The sequence below is a fragment of the Chinchilla lanigera genome, unplaced genomic scaffold (assembly GCF_000276665.1).
Source record: "Chinchilla lanigera isolate Chin_1 unplaced genomic scaffold, ChiLan1.0 scaffold00107, whole genome shotgun sequence".
In the NCBI taxonomy this organism is placed as follows: Eukaryota; Metazoa; Chordata; class Mammalia; order Rodentia; family Chinchillidae; genus Chinchilla; species Chinchilla lanigera.
Genome location: NW_004955508.1, coordinates 2,218,019 through 2,239,115, shown reverse-complemented (window position 1 = coordinate 2,239,115; position 21,097 = coordinate 2,218,019). Strand labels below are relative to the sequence as shown.

Here is a 21,097-nt window from a genome sequence, read left to right as displayed (position 1 = left end):
TGGTCTATCTCTGTGTACCACACTGATGGTCTGATCCTTTGAACTACACCAAACCTGAGAGCCATTCATTTCATCCTCTTCCAAGAAACAGATCAACATCATATATTAACTCCTCTTCCCTACTTTACATGCTCATAAGCAAACGAAAGCATGAAAAGCTGGGAAAAATATTTGTAATTTTCTTACAGAAAAGCGGTTATATTCCAATGTATCAAGGATTTATAAAACTTGAAATGTAAAAGATCAATAACTCTATCAGAAAAATCACATCTTATAAATAATTGCTTTTCAGAAAAATTCTTACATCCTCTAAACATATGAACAAATGTTAATCCTCATATATAATAAGAGAAGCACTAAATCAAACCAGCAGCAGATAGAAACCCTCTCCTAGAATGTGGGTGAAAATACATAATTGTGATCGATTACTGTATTTCCAGGACTGTGAAGAATAGGAACTGTGATATATTGATGGTATGAATGCAAAATGGTGCAGATTTGATGAAGTTTCCTTAGCATCTAGGAAAATTACAAATACACTTACCTTTTAATCTGTTTCTAGAAATCTATCTCAAGGAAACATTGATAAATTATGAAAAGCTATTAATTTCAAAGTTATTCATTGCAGTGCCATTAATAATTGCAAAAGACAAGAATCTAAGAGGTCCATTGATAGGGGACTGACTGAATAAAATTACAGAGTATTCCACAGCTACAACACAGAATGAAAAAGAGCTTTTCATGTTGCTATGGACTGATCCGCAAGAAAAAGAACCATGAACAAAGTAGCATATAGTAAAGTATGTTTATGTTTGTGTATTTGCTTAAATTTAAAAATGGATGGGTAAGCTGAAAACCAACAGAAATGGTTGGAAAATTAGGGTAGGGAAACAGGAATAATAGCTAGATTTCTTTAACAATGTTCTGTGGTTTTCATCTTAGAACCCTATAAACATTTAATCTAATTTTAAATCAAAAAGTGTAATGAAACAGAGGGACATTTTTATGCACAGTGGATTTTTATGCACGGTGGCATAACCACATAGAGGAATAATTTCAAGTGAATTTTAGAACAGAGACATTTTTAACTATACATCCCAAGTGGAGTATACTTAAAGGTTAAAAATAACCACAATAAAATCTTAAGTGGTTTGCAATTATGGTATTTTTAGTAATATATGTAATAATTTTGAAGGTATATGTTTTAAGATAGTATGAAATTATATTCTTATAGGAGGATGAAGAAGAGTATGGAACAGAAAAATGCAAATGCAAATTAAGATTCAAGGCAGTAAATATTTCTATAATCCTAAATTTGAACAGAAAAGATAATACAAATATGTGATTTAATTTTGCTTAAAAATAGGGCCTAGAAATGATGAGACCAATCTACCACCAATGAAAGAGCTTTATGTCCCAATTTTGGTCTCTGAATAAATTTCCTTCTTGAAAGAACCAAGGTACCTTGGAGAAATGGTTGATTTCAAGTAGGGATTAAGGAAACATTCACGATAAGGTTAGGGACACCTAGTCCTACATAAGTGCTGGAAGCTCATCAAAGACTCATGTGGTCAAGGCAGAGGGTGCATGAGAAATGTGGAGAGGTTCCTACTTACTGAAAATGGAACATTTTGATCATCAAAAGAAAAACCACAATAGCAGCTTGAAATATATTGACTATGTGAAATCCATGTATTCATGAAGATACTTTAAAAAGACCCACCTTGTTGGTAACATGAAAGATTTTAGGGAAACAGCATATTATTTTGAAAATTGATAAATGAAAATAATCAATCATTTTCCCTATTCTTTATTTGTTTGTTTATACTATAAGATGAATACTTAAATAGTTGAACCTGAAAACTACTTCTTTTTTTTTTTTTTGTCTTTTTGAGACAGGGTCCCACTATGCAGTTCAGGCTGGTAGGGGCTGGGGATTTAGTTCAGTGGCACAGTGCCTGCCTGGGAAGCGCAAGGTCATGAGTTTGATTCCTGGTACTGGAAAAAAAAAAACCAAAAAGAAAAAAAATGCTGCTGTTGACCTCACTTTGTATCCCAGGATGGCCTCGAACTCACAACGATCCTCCTGCCTCAGCCTCCCGAGTGCTGGGATTACAGGTGTGTGCCACCATGTCTGGTTGGAAAACTACTTTTTAAAGGAGAGTACCAACTAATAAACATAAAATGTAGGCCGAATTTGCATACTATTTTGCATACTAGTTCTATAGAAATAAACTATGACTTTAACCAGTCTCTCCCAGTACTGAAATTGCTTTCTCATTAATTTCTGAAGTGTTATCTGAATATTCACCTACTTCTTTTCATTTTCTTTCTTTAAAAAATTACTAACAGATATGTCAACTGCGTGTGACAAGGAATAAATAATTACTAGTAGGAAGGTTCAGGTAATGGCTTTTGGAGAAATGTTCTATTTAAAATGCTTTACTCTTTGGTGATAGTACAGGGTATTGAACAGAGGGCCTTCACACTGAGCTACATACCTAGCAATTTTTTTCCTAGATTTTTGAGACAGAGTCTTACTATGTAGTCCCGCCTGGCCTGAACTTGTGGCAATCCTCCTGCCTCAGCCTCCTGAATGCTGGGATTACAAATGTGCACCACCCCACCGGGCCTAAATGTTTTACTCTACAAGAAGGGGATGTGTTATGTGAGCAATTACCTGGATCTGTAGCTGACATCAGTGAACCAAAAAATAAACAGTCAGTAAAATGAAAGTCTCCATTTTTCAGCTGACCAGCATATATCATAGCCTTCACAAAACCATATACAATTAACCTGTAAAAGAGGAAAATAAGATCTTTAAACATCAAGTTGAATCCTGTGTAAATCCATGTTATCGTAGCTAACATTCTGATGTGCTTCCTGAATATGTATCACGCCCAAATCACTACCGTACCACCAATTCATGGTTATGCTACCTCTGAGTTCGGTATAGTCTCCTGGCTGTGAAAGATACTTTTACCCAGTATCACAATTCATTCACCTAGCAAAAGGTAACAGGACATTTTATAGCCTATTTCAATGAAAACAAGATAAATCTCAAGGATATAAAAATAATCCGTCAAATGTGGCACAGCAAATCATGCCTGCAAACACAGTGGCTGTGTTGACATCTGTAAATGGATTGCTTTTCAGTTTCCCTTGCTTTTGCTGCTGTCTGAAAGGGGTTCAGATTTCAAGTTTGTCATTGCAGTGAGAAAGATCCTGTCTCCCAGGGTACAGTCACCCAGTCACTTCACAATGTAGGAGCCTCCTGTACTCCTGGCATCATGGCACTTGCAGTCCAGGTGGAGAAGTGCCATTCGGTTAGAGCATGCACAACTTCAACAGGCACTAAAAGTAAATAATGAAGGATTACACATGGTGATTTTGTGAGGGAAAAAATGTTCATTTAATAAAAATTTTAGGCTGGAAGTGGTGGCGCATGCCTGTAATCCCAGCACTCAGGAGGTTGAGGCAGGAGGATTGCTGTGAGTTAGAGGCCAGCTTGGGCTACATAAGCAATTTCAAGTCCAGCCTGAATAACACAGTGAGAGCTTGTTTCAAAAAAAAAAAAAACAAAAACAAACAAACAAAAAAACAAAGCAAAACCAAAATAAAGACTTTAGAAGGTTTTGTAACCTTAGTATCCCCATGCTGTAGAATGCTAATTATGTATTTGAGTCATCTGTTGCTAACCTATAGGTTGGAAATTGTATTTAATTTTTTAATTGACTGACTTTGCTCCAACCCTAATAGAGAACACACAAAGACTGGTAAACTGAAGCACAGCACAGCCTGAGAAAGGTCTGTAGGAGTCCTCAGCAACTATAGGCAACTAAACCAATATATGAGTGCTTAAAGGCTCACAGCCTTTAAAAATTGTTTTGAGGTACTGAGTACAGCTAAAAAGGCTAAAGATCAGACTTTAGAAATTATAATTTCAACAAGAAAGCAGATACTTCAAATTCTGATCAGGGAAATAGCTCCATAAGACACTATCTCAAATGCACCTGCATTTAAATATAGGCTCTACCGCATACTAGGTATATGGTTTTACAGTATCACTAAAATGTTTTACATCTCAATGTATTTATTCATGAGATGGGATTACAATAATGACCTATAGAGTTTTTTTAGCTGAAATAATACATATTTTATGTATAATACACAGTAAATTCTCAATGAGGTCATCATAGCTCCTAATAATGACCAGAATAGCAGGTAATATTTACTTACAATTCCTACTTCTTCAATTAATCCACATATTGATTGTATAAGATGAGTATTATTACTTACATTTCATGCATGAAAAACACAGAATGCTGTGTTGTTCTAGGTAGCTGAAAGGGGCCGTGGAGCATACCTAAGAACTTGCTCATCGGAGGTGAGCTATTAAGCTGATTTATAATGAGGTAAAGACCCAGCACTGGTTTGTAGAATGTGGGTTCTGGCTCAGGATGCTGAATCGTAATTAGGTTGTGGGTATTAAATATCTGCATAAGATAGTACCATCAGAACACAAAAATAGGAGCTGAGGCGTCAGGTCCCAGGGGTCTCACTCTTGGATGTTTATACTAGTGTAACCAAGGGAGGACACATACTGATTACCAAGGGTGTGATCTTTCGATGGGTGTAGGGTAGTTTCATTTAGAATATTTGTTTGTTCAACACACATTTATTAATGACCCCTTCCTATGTGTCAAGCTCTCTGCTAAGTGCTTAAGATATATTAGTCAGTAAAATGAAGATCCTTGCTGTTAGCAAGCATGCAGTTTACTAGGATGGACAGTAACAAAAATACTCAGAAATTCAAATTATATCTGTTTATGTGTCTGACCAACATTAGGGCATTCTGAACAGCATTGCCAGAGAACTACCCCTCCTTATTTACCCTGTCAGCTCCTATAGTGTTAGCTCAACTGTACCATGGTTCTTTTCATTTAAGCTACACTTCAGATATTGAACATCAACAGGCTCCAGCATTAATGTAAACTTTAAGATGTATGACTATATCTCTGAGTTCTACATCTATTAGTTAATTTTATAGGTTAGGAATCTGAGGCTCACAAGTGAAATATATTTTCATAATGTGTAAAATTTATTAAACTACACTATACAGAAATATATATGCTATCCAGGTTTTGCAAGATTACAGTGAGACTAGAAGCTTTATGTACCATAGCTTGAAATGCAATTAAAGTCCTCATTGAAGCCACTTTAACAATTTAAAGCACAATCTTAAAATATTCTATATTTTATTAAATGATTTCCTGTGGATTCATATCAGTAAACTAATCAAATATAGACCAAAAGGCATATATTCATATTACTTTAGACCACAAGTATTTGCTCTAAGTAAAAAATTCAAAGCAAATTATAGCCCAGACATATGGTAGACTAATATGCAACTACTAAAACTGTATGAAAGAATATATATGGGACAAAAAATTAAGTTACTTAAAAGTTAATAAATACAAATATTCTAAAAGTTAACTATAGTTAAGCATTCAATTATTTGAAAGAACTAGAGAATGTAATCCATTATTAAAGTTAATAGCTGTCATATAAATGAACTTAAATGTGACCCTTTTCTTTTTTGCTTTGCCACATTTTTCCAATTCTTTTAAAATAAGAGCCATAATAAAAAATACAAACAACAATGTACATTACTGAGTGCTATTATGGACACAATAGATACTCATTGTATCATTTAGTCCTCATAATCCTCTGAGTTAGGCACTATAATTATCCTTTTTTTTTCAAAAGAGAAAAGTAGAAGTCAGAGAGGTTAAGTAATTTGCCTGCACTGTAGTCACAGAGTTAGTTTGTGAGAAGTTTGGATTTCAACTGACTGTATGCCAGGCCCTTTTATAAATGGTATCTATTGTCACTATTGTTACATTATTAGTAGTAAAAACAATTAGCTCTAATACATAAACTGGGAGGCTAAAAAGTGAGATCATTAGTAGTTGCCATATTTTCACAGAGTGGTACATTTTATCAGCACCAACAGAAAGTAGTTTACATGGCCCAAGATACAAGATACACATAGTCTGATGTGGAAAGGGATGTCCAGTGTGTGCAGTGTCTTGAACATGGCAAACTTAAGATGTTTTCCAGGGTCAGTCTGAGGTTCATGACAGCCTGAACTGCAAGGCTAGGCTGGAGCAGAAAATACCTCATAAAAAGCAAAAGTTCTGATAACATTGATTTCAATTTAGTGTTATTCCTCTATGGCAATGTTCACAGTGCTATATCTTAAAAAGCAAAGTGCTGGTGCTATGGAGGATACAAAGACAGAAATGCATTGCTTGCCCTTAAAGAATAGATGGCAGTCATGTGACTGCTTCAGTAGAAGGTAGTGGGCAAAGAGGAATTTGGGAAAATGCTCAATAGTCAAATGAATAATGAATGAATTATAATGAAATGAATAATGATGAAAATGATTGCTGACCACATGCATTTTACTAGTGTGGACTGATCTTAAATTAAATGAGCTTATTTCACACTGTTACATCTCCACACCTAAAGGCATATTGCAAAAAAGAAAGTTTCAAAACAAAAAGTTCCAGGAATTTCAGTTGCTTGGATCGTTTTAAAAAATGCCATCTTAACCTCAGTATTTTTAGAAAAGAATCCTTCTCCTCTGCTTCCTCCTTCTTTCTCATCTTCCCCTACCTGCTCTTTCTTCTCCTTTCCTTCTTAAAATTGGCTTCACCAAGTTATGACTGTATTACCAGAAAAAGGCAGGTATTTCAAAATTGTAATGGATATGCAAGGGAGATTGATGTCAGTGTGGAGACAAAGATGCATGGACCAGTCTTGTTAACTGGCAGAAGAGTCACATCCCTGCCTAAGAAAGCATATGAAACGGACCACAAAGAGTGCTTACTCCTCAGGGGAAACCCCAGGGCACACGGGCACTGGAGTCAGTATAAAAGTTATGATGTGCTTTCTGAACTCTATGTCCAAATGCCTTCCTTTGGATAATATCTTTTCCTATTTATTTGTTCACATTTAACCATTAGTTTCAGTCACATGATTTCTTTTTCTCTGAATCATACATTCAAAAGTAATACCTCATTGGAGACCTTAAAAGTCTTAGTGCTGACTGAGTTGGGTGGGATTGAGAGGGTTTTACCAAATCCCACCTTCTAGTCATTCACTTATTTGCCAGTTCACTCCTTCATTCAGCAATTAATTCCAAGGAGACATAATTCCTAACTCAAGAGACTTAAGTTTTCACTGGAATAGTCTAACATTTAATAGGTCATTTATAATTTATTACTTTATTCATCTCTTGCTTAAGTGATGGGCAGAAGTACAGAATGCAAACACACATGCTTCTGTGTACTAGGGAACAACAAAAGTAATCACAAGTTTAATTTTTAAACTGTTGAGCTTGGGATTGCTGAGTATCCAGACGTGGATCTCAGTGAAGTGTTCCTTAGGAAGCAGATTGGACAACAAACACTGTCCGGTGTGTTATTGTCCTGGGCATAAATAAGACCCAGGAAAAGCATGCAGTAGAAAAGTGCCCAGGATTGAGGCTGGGCAACACTGGCATTTAAAGAGGAGGTATAAAAAAATAAGAATAAAAAATGTAGGGAAGGTCAACACGGTCAAGTCAGCAGAGGATATCAAGAATCTGTCAACAGAGACCTGAGTGAAAATCCAGCAGAAGGTCACAGAAGTCACAGGAACAACTGTCTTTAAATTCTCAGGATAAGTAAAGTTGAGTATTTCCCAGAGAGCCATTTTATTTAAGGTCATTAAGGGGTAAGAGCTAAAGTGAGATTCTAATGTGTTGAAGAGTCCATAGAAAATGAGGAAATTGAGACAAGCAGCAGCCCTTCTGAGAAGCTTGGCTATGAGGGGACACTCGTCTTATTCCAAAGAGAAAAGAGGAGTTAGGATAATACTGGAGCTGGTCAGAAAGAATTAAGGACAACTTTGAAGAAGCACACGGCTCATGGTCTCTCACAAGCAAAAAATTCTCTTAAATCAAGGTTTGTGGTATAAAGTGGCAAGTCTGCCTTTGCATGATGGAATTATAAGGCACTTAAAGGGGTTGTAGGACCACATGGCATCTATAGGCATCAAAGGGATGATTCCCCTTTTTTATTACTGTTTCTCACATGGCATGTATAAATATTAAGCATCTATCACTGTAAAAGTTCGCTAAATCCTACAAGAAATGCAAAAGTGAGTTTGACACGGTTTCCACCCTCAGGAGAAAGAAATCCCCAACTGTCTTGGTTACTTTTCTCTCATTGCTGGGACAAAATACCCAATGCCTAAAATTAAGGAAGGAAAGATTTATTTAGCTCACAGTTTTTGGAGGTTTCAGTCCATACTTAGTTGGCTCCAAGGTAGAGTGGCACATGGCACGGGGCAACTGTTCATGGAAGACAGCAAAAGCAGTAAGAGCAAAAAGGAGGAGCAGCGCAAGCAGCCTCTTTCCCTCCCTTACATTTTATGCAAACTACCCACCCCAGGACAGGAGGTATAGCACTCACACCCATAATCCCAGCATTGGATCATTGATCAATCACAAATTCTAGAAGCTGCCCCATGACTGCATGAGGCTTTGAGGGGACATACAGACATAAACCATAACACCAACACAAGCAGAAAGCCTAGTAGAAAGAGCTGTATCCTGTGAGGGAGCAGATCAAGTTTCAGAGGAGAACAGCTCTCTTTCACTTGGGGACTCAGAAAAAGCTTTGAGAAGCAGGTGGCATATTTGTTGAACCCGCACATTGCAAAGTAGGAAGACTGCCCACAGAGTTCCATCTATGTGTGGAATGTCACAGATTCTGATTTTATTCCTGCACTACAAAACCTTTCTGACTGAAGGTATTTTCTTTGTGAAATAGTAGAAAACCCTATGGACAAATAAATGAAACCCTCCAAGCAGTCCAGAGAACTATAGCTGTCTGCCACCCACATCAGAGGTGAGGCAGAAAGGCCAGTCCTAAGTGAGCTCCACTTACAGAAATTCATTTGAGAGCCCAGTATGGGTTTTTCTACACCAAGGAGTCCAGGGAGCCTCTGGAGATCTGTTGCAGATGAAGTGAGTATTTGGTTTTCTTACCATGCTGTGTGATCCTCGTTTACCCACTTAGAATTTGTTCCTAAGGTTTTTTGAAGTTTGTGGAGAATAAGAGGATGGAGTCAACTGTATGGCATATGGGCATTTAAAAAGAAAATAAAACTCCAAACAGTTGCTATATCAGACATAATCAACTAGGTCCCAGGAAAAATTCAGGTTGCCTGCTCTTAATTCTCTGTCTTCTGAAACTGGGGGAAGGATAGAGGCCTCAGAAGAGGAAGGTTGCCTCTGTCTTTGTATGTGTGTGTGTGTGTGTGTGTGTGTGTGTCTGTCTGTCTGTCTGTCTGTCTGTCTCTATCAAAGAGGAGGCTGGTTAGAGAGTGGGATGGGAATAATAGGAAGATGGATAACAGTGGTGGGGGGGGGAAGGTTATTGTCAGGACTATAACTGAAAGTGCTGCGGTTGGAAATTCTGTGCTAGGACACCCGACCACCCAGAACTATTTTTGCCAGGGCCATCACTCAAACAGTGATAAGCCTATCTTCTCATTATTCCTGAGCTCTACTCTCTTCCTACACCTTTCCACCTCATGCTTTGCAGAGTAATTATCTATAACTGGTGTTGTAATGTAAGAAGACTATGGTAGGAACGAAAGTATAAGGGGAAGACATGGGAGGTAGCAAACATCTGTTAAGTATTTGCTCTGTGCCAAGCACTATCTAATTTCCCCAGGCTGGCCTCAGACTTGTAATCCTCTTGCCTCAGCCTCCTCAGTAGCTGAGATTATATGTGTTTTATATATTTTTAAATCTTAACACAGAGAGAGAGAGAGAGAGAGAGAGAGAGAGAGAGGGAGAGAGAGAGCAGTTGGCCAGCTATCACGATTCATACTTCATAAATGGGGAAACCCAACAGCTGAGGGAGATGAGATGGAAACATGTTCCACTCCATGCCTTCCATAGTTTTTCTCCAAGCTAGGCTTCCTGGGGTCCTACACGTGTCCATTGTGTTTTTCAAGAAAGCGAAAGACTATAGACAAGAGGATGTGACGGAACACGCTGTTGCTTCTCCTTGGATGAGGTCCCAGTCTCCTGGATGTGGAGGCCCTTGGAAGAAGGTTCAGGGAGGCTGTTTCTCACACTACTGCTGCCTAGTTCCCTGCAACGTTCCACTTCCTGGGCCTCCTCCGGGGGCTTCACTGACCTCTGCGGTTTTGAGCCAGCTGTTGGTGCTAAAGCAAACTACACAGTTGCCGGCGGGGGGTCAAGGCTCCCTTCTGTGAAATGCTTCAAGGTTCTTGGAAGAAATATTATACAAATCCCACACATGAATGTGGAATGAGCATAAACTGCAATGCTGAAATGCGGGAGAGGTGGAGGTCAAAGATGAACTACACATAGGTGAGAACCTGACAAGACATCCTGACTGTGAACCTATCACACCCAGTATCTGGGAGCACGCCAGCCTGGTCAAGGATGAAAGGGGACCTTGCAGCCTGCACATAGCTATCTTGGCTGCTCCCTGATCTGAAGTACACTCAGGGAAGATCACTAAGAGGAGCAGTGAAGGCAGTGTTGGGCCCAGCCGCACTCACTAAGGGCATCCCAACCCCAAATGGCATCCTCCTTTGCAGGCCTGGTAGCCTGTACCAGCACGCAGGGATGTGTGGCTCTACAGCGCCCTCAGTGATCTCCGTGCCTCACTGCTCTAACTAACAGGCATTAACCTTCTTTTCTCAAAGATCATATGTAGCATTCTTTGGATATAACCACTGCTCTCTCACCCGCCTCTCTCCCTCAACTTGTATCTCCAGGGTCCATACTCTGACCCAGTTTACAAAGTTCCAGCCTTTATTTCATCCCAATCCTAAATTCTATCCATGCATTCTTTGTGTGTCCATCTGTGGTGGATTGACAACCAGTGGTCAACTTGTAACACCCAGCTGAACTGAAGCAGCCTTGTACTGGCTGTGGAAGGCCCACCTGAGCATTGTTGCCAGCAGCAGAAGAGGCAGAATGGGAGAGAAAGAAGTTTAGAGGCTATTGGGAGTTGGTAGAAGCTGTTGGGAGCCTGTTGGAAGCTGTTGGGAAGCTGTAGGGAGCTGTTTGTTTTCCTGGAGGAGTTTGTCATGCTGGCTTTCCTGATGAACTCGGCTGTTCTCATTGGAGGAGGAGCTTAGGACCTGTTGTTGCTGAAGACGGCTTTGGTTCACTCTGGGAGAGCTCTGGTCCTCACTTTGAGCATCGTTTCCTGGCTCCGGAGGGGAAGATGGTGCACTACTGGTCTTCTGGAGAAGCTTGCTGCATTGGCTTACCTGATGGGAACTTGGCCATCTTGATCATCAGAGGAGCTCGGGAACCTCACTGTTGCTGAGGATGGCTGTGATACCTTTCAGGGGAGCTCTGGTTCTTCTGAGCATCGCTTCCTGGCTCCAGTGCAGATCCCTCAGCCTGCTAGCACAGATCCTTCATCCCGCCGGCACAGACTTCCTAGATTCCACCACTGACCTTTGGGCCTTCCCAGTGCAGATCCATGAAAAAGACCTCCATGAGACATTGGTGTGGGATCCAGGCTCTCGGCTGGATTCTTTGGTCTTTAGTGTATGGACAGATTTCCTGCACTCTCTTTTCATGCAGGATTCTTTGGGTGATGACTATAAATAATCTTATAAAATATGTGTCCTGTATTATATTGTTCCCCTTGCAAAATCCCAAACTACGACACCATCTTACCAGGCCATTTGAAGAGACAACACATTTAAGCTGTTCTGCCTTTTGTTCTCTGCTCCCCTCTCCATCCTAGCTCACATTGCTCAACCTTGCTACATGTTAAGATGTGGCTTATATCCTGTAGCAGTCACAGCTCAGGAAAGTGGCGGTGAACCTATGGCACACGTGCCGCAATGGGCACATAGGGCTCTCTCTGTCAGCACGGAGGCAAGTGTATGAGTTGCCTTTTCTAAACTAAAACCTCAGTATTCAGGTTAATTACAGAGTTGGCACTTTGCAATAAATAAGTGGGTTTGGATTGCAGTTTAGGCACTTGTCTCAAAAATGTTCGCCATCACTGGCTTAGGAGGATGGGTGAGTGGCACATGTAAATCACTGAACTACGAAGGGGCAGTGAAAAGCTCAGTAAAAAAGCTAAAGATGAAAGGATACAAGGCTCAAAGGTGGGAACGGGAACCACATTTCAGGGAAGAAGGCATTGCAGTTAAGTCTTTCCTGAAGGGCAGATAAGACCAGACATGAGTTGAGGAAAGAGACAGAACAGGGAGTCTTACTACAGGTAAAGGCGATGTAGTTGTCCGAACAAGGGGGAAATGCTCCAGGTGTGGGCAGCAAATGTAGGATAATCCAATTCAATGAATTTTTCCGCTATGTATTGCTGTATAGTCAAGTTAATTGGTCCCCAAATTTTGTTGCATACTAGACAGACAGGACCCATGAAAATTGTGATGCCCAGCCTATGCCCCAGAAGAAGTAAGGCAGAGTCTCCATTAATATTTAAAAAGAAAAATTCCTCCACTGTTCTAACATGTAGCTAGTGTTCAAAGTAAATATTGTGAATCACCACTTCCTCTACTCTAATGTCTACACCAAGGAATGGGTGGGTGTATTAGAGGGACTGAGATTTTGCATTTCTGATGAAATCCAGCTGGTGTCGCTGCTGCTGGTCCCAGGCCATTCTCTGAGTAGGACACTCTAAAGGACCATGCAGTTAGTCAAGCAAAATCGCTTTGGCATGTGTATACCCTGGTGGAAATCTCCTTAAAGGGCAGTGCTTTGAATTCACAAATGGAGCTTGCCTGAAATGTAATTATAGCAGGTCCACATACACATAAGCACTCAATACCCACTGTTTGGTGACTTAGTTCCCCTGCTGATATTTGGATGACAGAAATTATTGAATAACATTACTACTGAGTAATGTGAGGATTCAGGTTACTGTTGCTGCTACTTTAATTTGGAGCTCCTTGTAGAAAAAGGGTGGAGACAGAAACAAAAATATGTCACCATCTAAAATGTAAAATTCAACAGACATCCACTGTCCCTTTAATCTGCAGCTCGCTCCGTGGAGACTTGTACCCTTGGTGCTGAGGCGCAGCCTTTTCTGACGTGGTGCTGGTGACCACAAAGTCCTAATGAGTTTTCAAAGGGTGGCAAAGGCAACCAGCAAGATTTTCACTTTATATATTTGGAAAATCCTATCAGAGATTCTATGTCTGTTAAAGGAATATTTGCTGATTAATACAACAAGTTAATAGGTTTTGGGTTTTTCTTTTTTTTGCTTTGGACTGGATTATATGAACTTAGAAACTCCAGTTAGCAGTGCTCATACATATATGTATGCACATGTATTCTGTATGTATGATACTTATACACATACATCTACATGGACTCATATGTACATATATCTTTAATGAATAATAACAAGTAAGAGAATTTCTCAAAAATATCTCAAAGTATGAAATTCACCTAGCAAAAGCAGGAAGACAAAAATCCCCCCACCCTGTAAATGTCCATGGGGCTCATGGTGACAACTTTTCATCTTTAAAAACACATGCATGGCTATTGTCTCACTCTTACCTTTCCTGGGAACTAAATAAAATCAAGATCCATTATTCTCCTTTCATAGATGATATAACTTCCTCAAGGCACTTAGAGGCTTATCCATACCCAAGCCATGTGCTCTGACATTTTTCCACAAGTTATGAAACCCACTGTTTGGAATCAGTTGTTTAGACCAGGCAGATAGGTAAGATCCAACAACTTAGGAATTAGTAAGTTCAGAATCTCTTTTTCTAAAAATACAGAAATCAAGATGCAGCCTGTTTAGTGCCTTTGTCAAAGTCACACTAAAACTGGTGGGTAGTAAAACCAGAACAGAAATTCAAGTTTTCTCCTAAAGGCAGTTCACCTGATCTGCCCATTTCCAGAGGGTCCCAGATGTCTGAGGTTTCAGTATAGGGACTAAAACGTGTGCATTGAATATAGTTTGCCTGATATATCACTCATAGAAAATTTTCACCTCTTTTCATATTTCCTAAGGCATGCTTATGCTCTCCAGCTGTACCATTTGGAACCCTGAAACCAACTGCTGGTTGCAACAGAATGTAAATAGTAAGAAAATGCAACTGCGTGGATCTTCCCCAGAGAGATCAATTTTCCAGCAAGTAGCAAGGTCATAAATAATGTAGATGTTTTAAACATGTTCAGTTGGAATTAAGATGTTACACTATTTACTCTATGATTGATGGCCTTAAGAGATATTGTTATTATTAGTGACAAGATAGAATGAACAATTTATCTTTGGAATGATGAAAATCATACATCAATTCCTTGCCCTGATTCTCCATTTTCAACCATGTCAATATTTTTTTGAAATGTTTTACATCTAGAATGGAGGGCTTCAAATGACCTGTTTCGCTTCTGATGCATATAATATGACTTATTACTTGAAATTCCTTTGAGGTTGTAAAGTGCACTTCTTTCTATAATATTTCAATTCACATTTCAGAGCAAACACTCTTGTCAGGGTTCTGTCCTAACAACAGACTTTACCCAATAACCAAATATAGAAGAACAGTACCAAAATGCTGTGGAAAACAGTAACACAATATAACATTTATTCTTGTTTGTGTGCATGCATGAGCGTGTGCGTGTGTACATGTGTGCATGCGTGTTTGGCACTGGGGATTGTACCCAGGGTCTTTGCACTGTGATATGTCCCTAACCCCTGCTTTTTCCTTTAAATTTATTTTTAGAAAGTTCTCATTAAGTCACTAGGTTGCGCATGCTGGACTTGAATTTGTGATCCTCCTCCCTCAGCCTCCCAGAGTGCTGGGATGAAAGACATGCACCACTGTGCCCCAGTTAAAATATTTATTCTTAAAATAATTATTCCCTTACATATTCTGAGCTTGGAGATCAGTACTCCTATTCTCCATTACCCCAGCAACACAAATACCTACTAAAGAAGATACTTTGGTTTGCTAAATCTTGTTATTTTCCAACATCCCTTACATAATATTAACTTAGCAAACTAAAGGTACATCTACATGAGGCCAGCACTAACTGACAAATGGGACCAGTTCCAATAATCACCCGGTAATGTGCTCTACACAACACTGCACAATTGACAAAATTTACTTTCCAATTTTACTCCTACTCCCCATTCACCAATACCCACCAACCCGACATACAGACTGCCTTTCACTGTTAGACATCAAACTAATACAGTTCTGCAAAGCTCTATCTGACCTAAGATGATTATGCTGTGAATTCAGATGTAAGACAGAACCTGGGGCATGAACCATCTATAGATGAAGGCCAACAATCAAAGGACCAAAACAGCTAATGATTTGACTGAAAAACTCCATTTTTGGAGGGAAGAGAGCACCTATTATTATCCAGCTTGATTTGATCTTTAGGATATAATACAGAAAAAAATGGGTGACTTTCCTTTATAACAGTTTAAGAGGAAGTGTAAAGAGTCAAGTTTACCTATTAAGCCACACAATACATTTTCAATTGCGTGACTGATATATGCCCAGCCCCCTGGCCAGATGCTCACATGAAATGAAAGAAAAATAAGAGGTAATAGTGGGGTGTAATGGTTGACACATTGTGTCAACTTGATAAGTTTATTTTTTTATTTTTTATTGTAAAGAAACTAGTATAAAAAAGAACAATAGCAAAATACAAAAAAAAAAACAAAGCAAGAACATTTAAAATGATATGGGGTTTCAAACCAAATGATAGGGATTAATAGTGGTTGTTATATTACATATTGTTATCTCAATGAAGTTGCTCAGATTACCAGATGTAAGAATAAAAGTCTGATCAAATCATTAAAGGGGCTAAGAAAATAGTAATTTAAAAGAACATTAGAGACAATACATAGTTTCCCTAGACAGGATGGTAGGAATTCACCGATGGTTGCTATACGGCAAATTGTCGTCACATATATTTCTCAGATTACCAGATATAAGCATGAAAAATTGGTCAAAATACATAAAAAGAAACTTTTAATCATTAACTGTTCCCCTCAACAAACCATTAGACACCAGCAGTGCAGTTATGCCACCGATCCATATGTATATATATGCAATGCCTTAGTACTTTAGTACTTTCTTTTTCTTCTTTCCCTCATCGTAGTTGTTCCTTCTTTGAGCAATTTTTTCCCTTTCTTATTAGCTATTGTACGTTTTGGGTTTTATTTACTCTTTCATGTTCTTACACTAGGGAGACAATGTGATGTTTATACATGTGGGTCAGATTTATTTCACTTATGAGTATGGTCTCTAGTTGCATCCATTTACCCATAAAAGCCTAAATGTTCAACATCATTAATCATTCAAGAAATGCAAATTAAAACAGCACTGAGATTTTATCTCACCCCACAAGAAATGGCTATCATTAAGAAATCAACCAGTGACAAATGCTGGAGAGGCTGTTGGTGGGAGGGTCAGTTGGTGAAACCACTGTGGAAATCCACTGTTGGTGGGAGGGTCAGTTGGTGAAACCACTGTGGAAATCAGTTTGGAGATTCCTCACAAACTAGGATTACAAGTCCCACTTAACCCAGCTATTCCCCTTCTGGGTATTTTTCCAGAAGAATTAAAAATGTCATACCACAGCGATATATGTGCACCCATGTTTATAGCAGTGCAATTTGTCATAGCTAAATCTTGGAAACAACCCAAATGCCCATCAGCTGAGGAATGGTTAAAAAAAATTTGGTATTTCTATACAGAGTATTACTCAGCTATAAAAAAAGATCAACTTGATAAGTTTAGAAGCTTAACTAAGTAACTCAGCAGTTCTACATCTTAGGGTAGAGAGAACATGTCCTAGGGAGACTGTTTAAGGTCCAGAATGTTGTAATCGTTGATATATTGTGTCAGTTTAAGAAGTTTAGAAGTTTAACTAAATGACTCAGCAGGGGCCAGGGTCCTCACTTGGTAAACATCCTGAGCCTGTGGAAGAGGAAGGCAGGGAAATAATGTGAGTGCTATACCTGCCTCAGGATGGGTAGCCTGCTTACCATATAAGGGAGGAAAAGAAGCAGCTTGTTACCCTCTTTTTGCTCTTGCTGCTTTTTGCCATCTTCTGCTGCCATGAATGGCAGCTCCTCTGCCATGTGCCACCCTGCTTTGGAGCCAGCTGGTATGGACTGAAACCTCCACAAACTGTGAACTAAATAAATCCTTCCTCCCTTAATTTTGGATGTGGGGTATTTTGACTCAGCAATGAGATAAAAGTAACTGAAACACAGTGTAACAGAAAAGTAAACAGAAACAAATTCTGCACGGTAAGTGTCTGTAAGCAGGCCCTGTGACACTGAGCTCTATCCCCTGTGGTAAGCGTCTCTATCACTAGAAAGATCTTGTTGTTTAGAATACTTAAGTTATTTCTCCCCTCTTTTCCTCAGTGTTTTGTCCATAAAATGGTCATAATAGTAATAATCTTCCTTTCTGTGTTGTTACCCAAGAACCACTGCTGAATGATCCAACAAATTCTTCTCTTCTTTCAGGTATCACTTTTGTTGAAAATTACAGAGCACCACTTAGGGTTAACCATCTTCCTCAAAGAACTAATGAACTGAGAAATGCTCCAGTTTAGAAGTTGTCAAGAGAAGCCTTTCATAAGTTGTTTTCAGCATAGAAAACATTTCATCTGATTTCACTATAGAAAGTTTCCTCATTGGGAAGAGAGAACTCCTTTAAGTGATTGAGTCTTCATACCAGGTATTAAAAGTGGAGGTCATTTTGTTACAGGCATGCATCAAAGTGATAATCTCTTCCACCCCCACCTCCAATCTCACAGGTCCTTCTGAAGAAAGTACAAAAGTATCTAAGCAGAAGATGGTCAACCCAAGCTTGCCAGAAAGTCACAAACAGCTTAGTACCTTTAGTCATTCACATAATGAAAGTTACATGTTGTTTCAACTTAACGGAACACTTCCAAGGCCAAATGAAGTGACAGAAAATAATAAGAGAGGGTAGATCTATGGCAGAAGGAGCTGGAAGGTAAGAAAGAGATCAGTATCAATAGAACGCAGAGACATATTAATGCCTCTGTATTCAACAGTGATCATATCTCAGGTAACAGTTTTTTGTTCAAAACACCCATTTAGAAAATGCCTCCTAAGATGCTAAGAATCATGTTAGGTGCCCAAGAGTTCTAGCACTGCATTAGCTGTGTGGAAGAAGGCTTAAAAAAAGAAGTTTAGAAAATGAATGTGTTCATAAGGAAATGGGAAAAAGGATTTAACCTGTGTTGCTCCAGAAAGGCAGAAAGAAAAATAAAGAGTGGTCATTACACAGAATCTGATCAACTCTTTGAAAAACTGCCCAAAGAATGGAATAGGGATAAACTACTGTGGGAGGCAGCAAGCTTCTTTCCCTGGAGGAAATTAAATATCTCTTAAATGCTATATAAAATAGATGCTGGTTTAGTCTATAAAAAAATACACATGTGTACTTGGGAGAACAAACTAGGGGGATGGAAGTAAAAGAACTTTAGGTTGACTTCAAACTCTAAAACTTTACAGTTTTATAAAAAAGCTGGAAAAAATATAAAAGCAAAGACCAAGATCAAATTGACAGTATTTGCTAGCATTTAGCCACTTATCAAAGCAAAATATAAACAAATATAATAGGACCCCAAATTAGGCAATGGATACTGATTTTGTTAATCACCATTCTTTTTCCTATGTTGACAGCAGCTTCTTCACAGGTGGTCAGTTTGGGATAAGCATGAGAACAGATAAAGTTTCCTTGTCTGTACTGGCTATCTCATTTTCCCCAAGAGATGTGACGTAGCATTCATACAACTCATTTAGCTCCCCCCAAAACACATTTTGCTTTCCAGATGAACCTAAGTAGGACATTTATCAGTCTCTCCACCACATTTGACACCAAGGTTTCTTGTCGGGTTTGGAGGAGGACCTCTGAGAACTCAAATTCACTAGCTCTGAGTCTGAACCCAGGAATGTATATAGAACCTGGATTCTGCTCTAGGGTATCATTTCCTGTTGAAGGTATCAATTCCTATTGAAGATATCAATTCTTATCCAGTACACTGGAAGCCATTTTGAACATATCTCTACCTTCTCACCGTATGTAGTCCATTATTAAATTGTCACTTTTAACTCTTAAATTCAAATCCATCCACTATGTAGACTAGGTTGATAGCACATCTCTGGACATTTCTAAGGATGCTGAAATGCTCTCCCTATATGTATTACTTTCTCACCAATGTATAATGAGAATGATTGCTGTAAAACACGAATTTGATCATGTACATTCATACTGAAGCCCTTTAATGACTTCCCATTGCACTTAGACTAAATATGTCTCCCCAGATCTCCATTCTCGCCTCACCTTACTATGTTTCCCAAAAGCATGCCCTATATGGGCTCCATCAATGGGCAACTGTGCTTTCTGGCTTCTAATTAGATGTGAGCAACTGTAGTGAAAGGGTATGGTACAGACATCCGCGTAGGGAAGATGTGTAGGGTTGAGGTGTTATTCTTTATTCTCTCAGTTTCATCTCTTCTGGGTCCATACGTAGTTACTTTGTCCTTCCATCAAAGGTCGCTTGCTCTATTCAGAAGGTCCTGTTCATTCAATCCACTCTCCAGGTTCTAGTAACCACTTGATTCCTTTCCCCTTTAGACAGCTTCAGTGCTGCGCTGTGACCAGCCCTGGGGACCTGAACTACCTTTTATGATTTTTCTTTACTTTGCCCACATCTTTTATTTATTTATGTATTTATTTATTTTTTGTTTTGTTTTTTTTCCAGTACCTGGAATCGAACTCATGACCTTGTGCTTGCCAGGCAGGCACTGTGCTGCTGAGCTAAATCCCCAGCCCCTGCCCACATCTTTTAATTCTTCAGACATCACCCTCTTAAGGAAACCATTCTGCAAAGTCAGATCTCCTTAATAAATGCTCTTATAATGCTTATACTTCTTCATCATCCTCACCATAAAATTAAATGGTAAATTGTGTAAGTCACTGTCTTCCGCCTGTCCTTCCTGCTGGGATGAGGGTATAGATTATCTCTGTCTTAGCCATGCCTGGATAACTTCCACAAAGGAGCTCAGCAGGTATTTATCAGATTAAAGGGATGACAAGGGTGGAAGGATGGAGAGATAGAGATGAAGGCCAAGATGTGATGGAGAGGCCCCAGGGTGATGAGGACCACCGTGAACCAAGGACTCCACACTACAAAGCTGAAGAGTGAAGGCAGCACACAGTGTCCTGTCAGTGTCATAGAAAAGCTGGGAGTGGTGTGACATTAACAAATCAGTGAGGTACATTTCCCAGAGACTATTTTCAAAGAGGATGCCTTCAATTAGATACATTTTTGAAATGTGAGATTAATACCCCTCCCAAAGTCATTTTCTATCCTACTGCACATCAAGTTATCACCAAGCACAGCAATTTGGCTGGATTTGACAGAAGTGTTACCTTCAGCTATTTTCAAACGAGAAATAATGCTTTTTTTCATGGTTCAACTGTCATTGTTTTTTAGGATAAATCACATACAACTAGCCCTCAATATCTGTGGGTTCCGCATCTGTAGATTCAACAAAACATGAATAGAAAATATATGAAAAAAAAGATGTATGTGTGCTGAATTTATATGGAATTTCTTGCCATTATTCCCTAATCAGTAGAATAATGATTTATATAGTATTTATATTGCATTAGGCACTATAAGTAATCTAGGAATTATTTAAAATATATGAGAGCATGTTCCAAGGACATGTGTAGATAGGGGGCCATTTTATATGAGGGTCGTGAGGATCTGCAGATTTTAGTATCCATGAGGGCAGAGGATACTAAAGCCAACTTTCTTGGATACTGAGGGATGACTGTACTTAATGTCTGATTAAATATTAACAATTTACATCAGAAAAGATAATTAGAGTATCTGATCCCAGACTTCTGGCAAATGGAACAGAGTGGTGACCACTGGCCTCGAAGATGAGGCAAGACTTGGGCAAGTTTCTCCTTTCATGAG

The 21,097-nt window shown here is 39.0% G+C and overlaps 1 protein-coding gene across 3 annotated transcripts in view; it reads right to left on the bottom strand.

The window, feature by feature from the left end:
• Positions 1–21,097, bottom strand: part of Slc9a9 (solute carrier family 9, subfamily A (NHE9, cation proton antiporter 9), member 9) — a 611,715-nt gene that overhangs the window by 432,677 nt on the left and 157,941 nt on the right. For all 3 annotated transcript variants that reach the window (XM_005407730.2, XM_005407728.2, XM_005407729.2), the window contains one exon: positions 2,681–2,796. In XM_005407730.2, the coding sequence (XP_005407787.1) occupies positions 2,681–2,796 (116 nt within the window). The remainder of the gene's footprint in view (positions 1–2,680; positions 2,797–21,097) is intronic.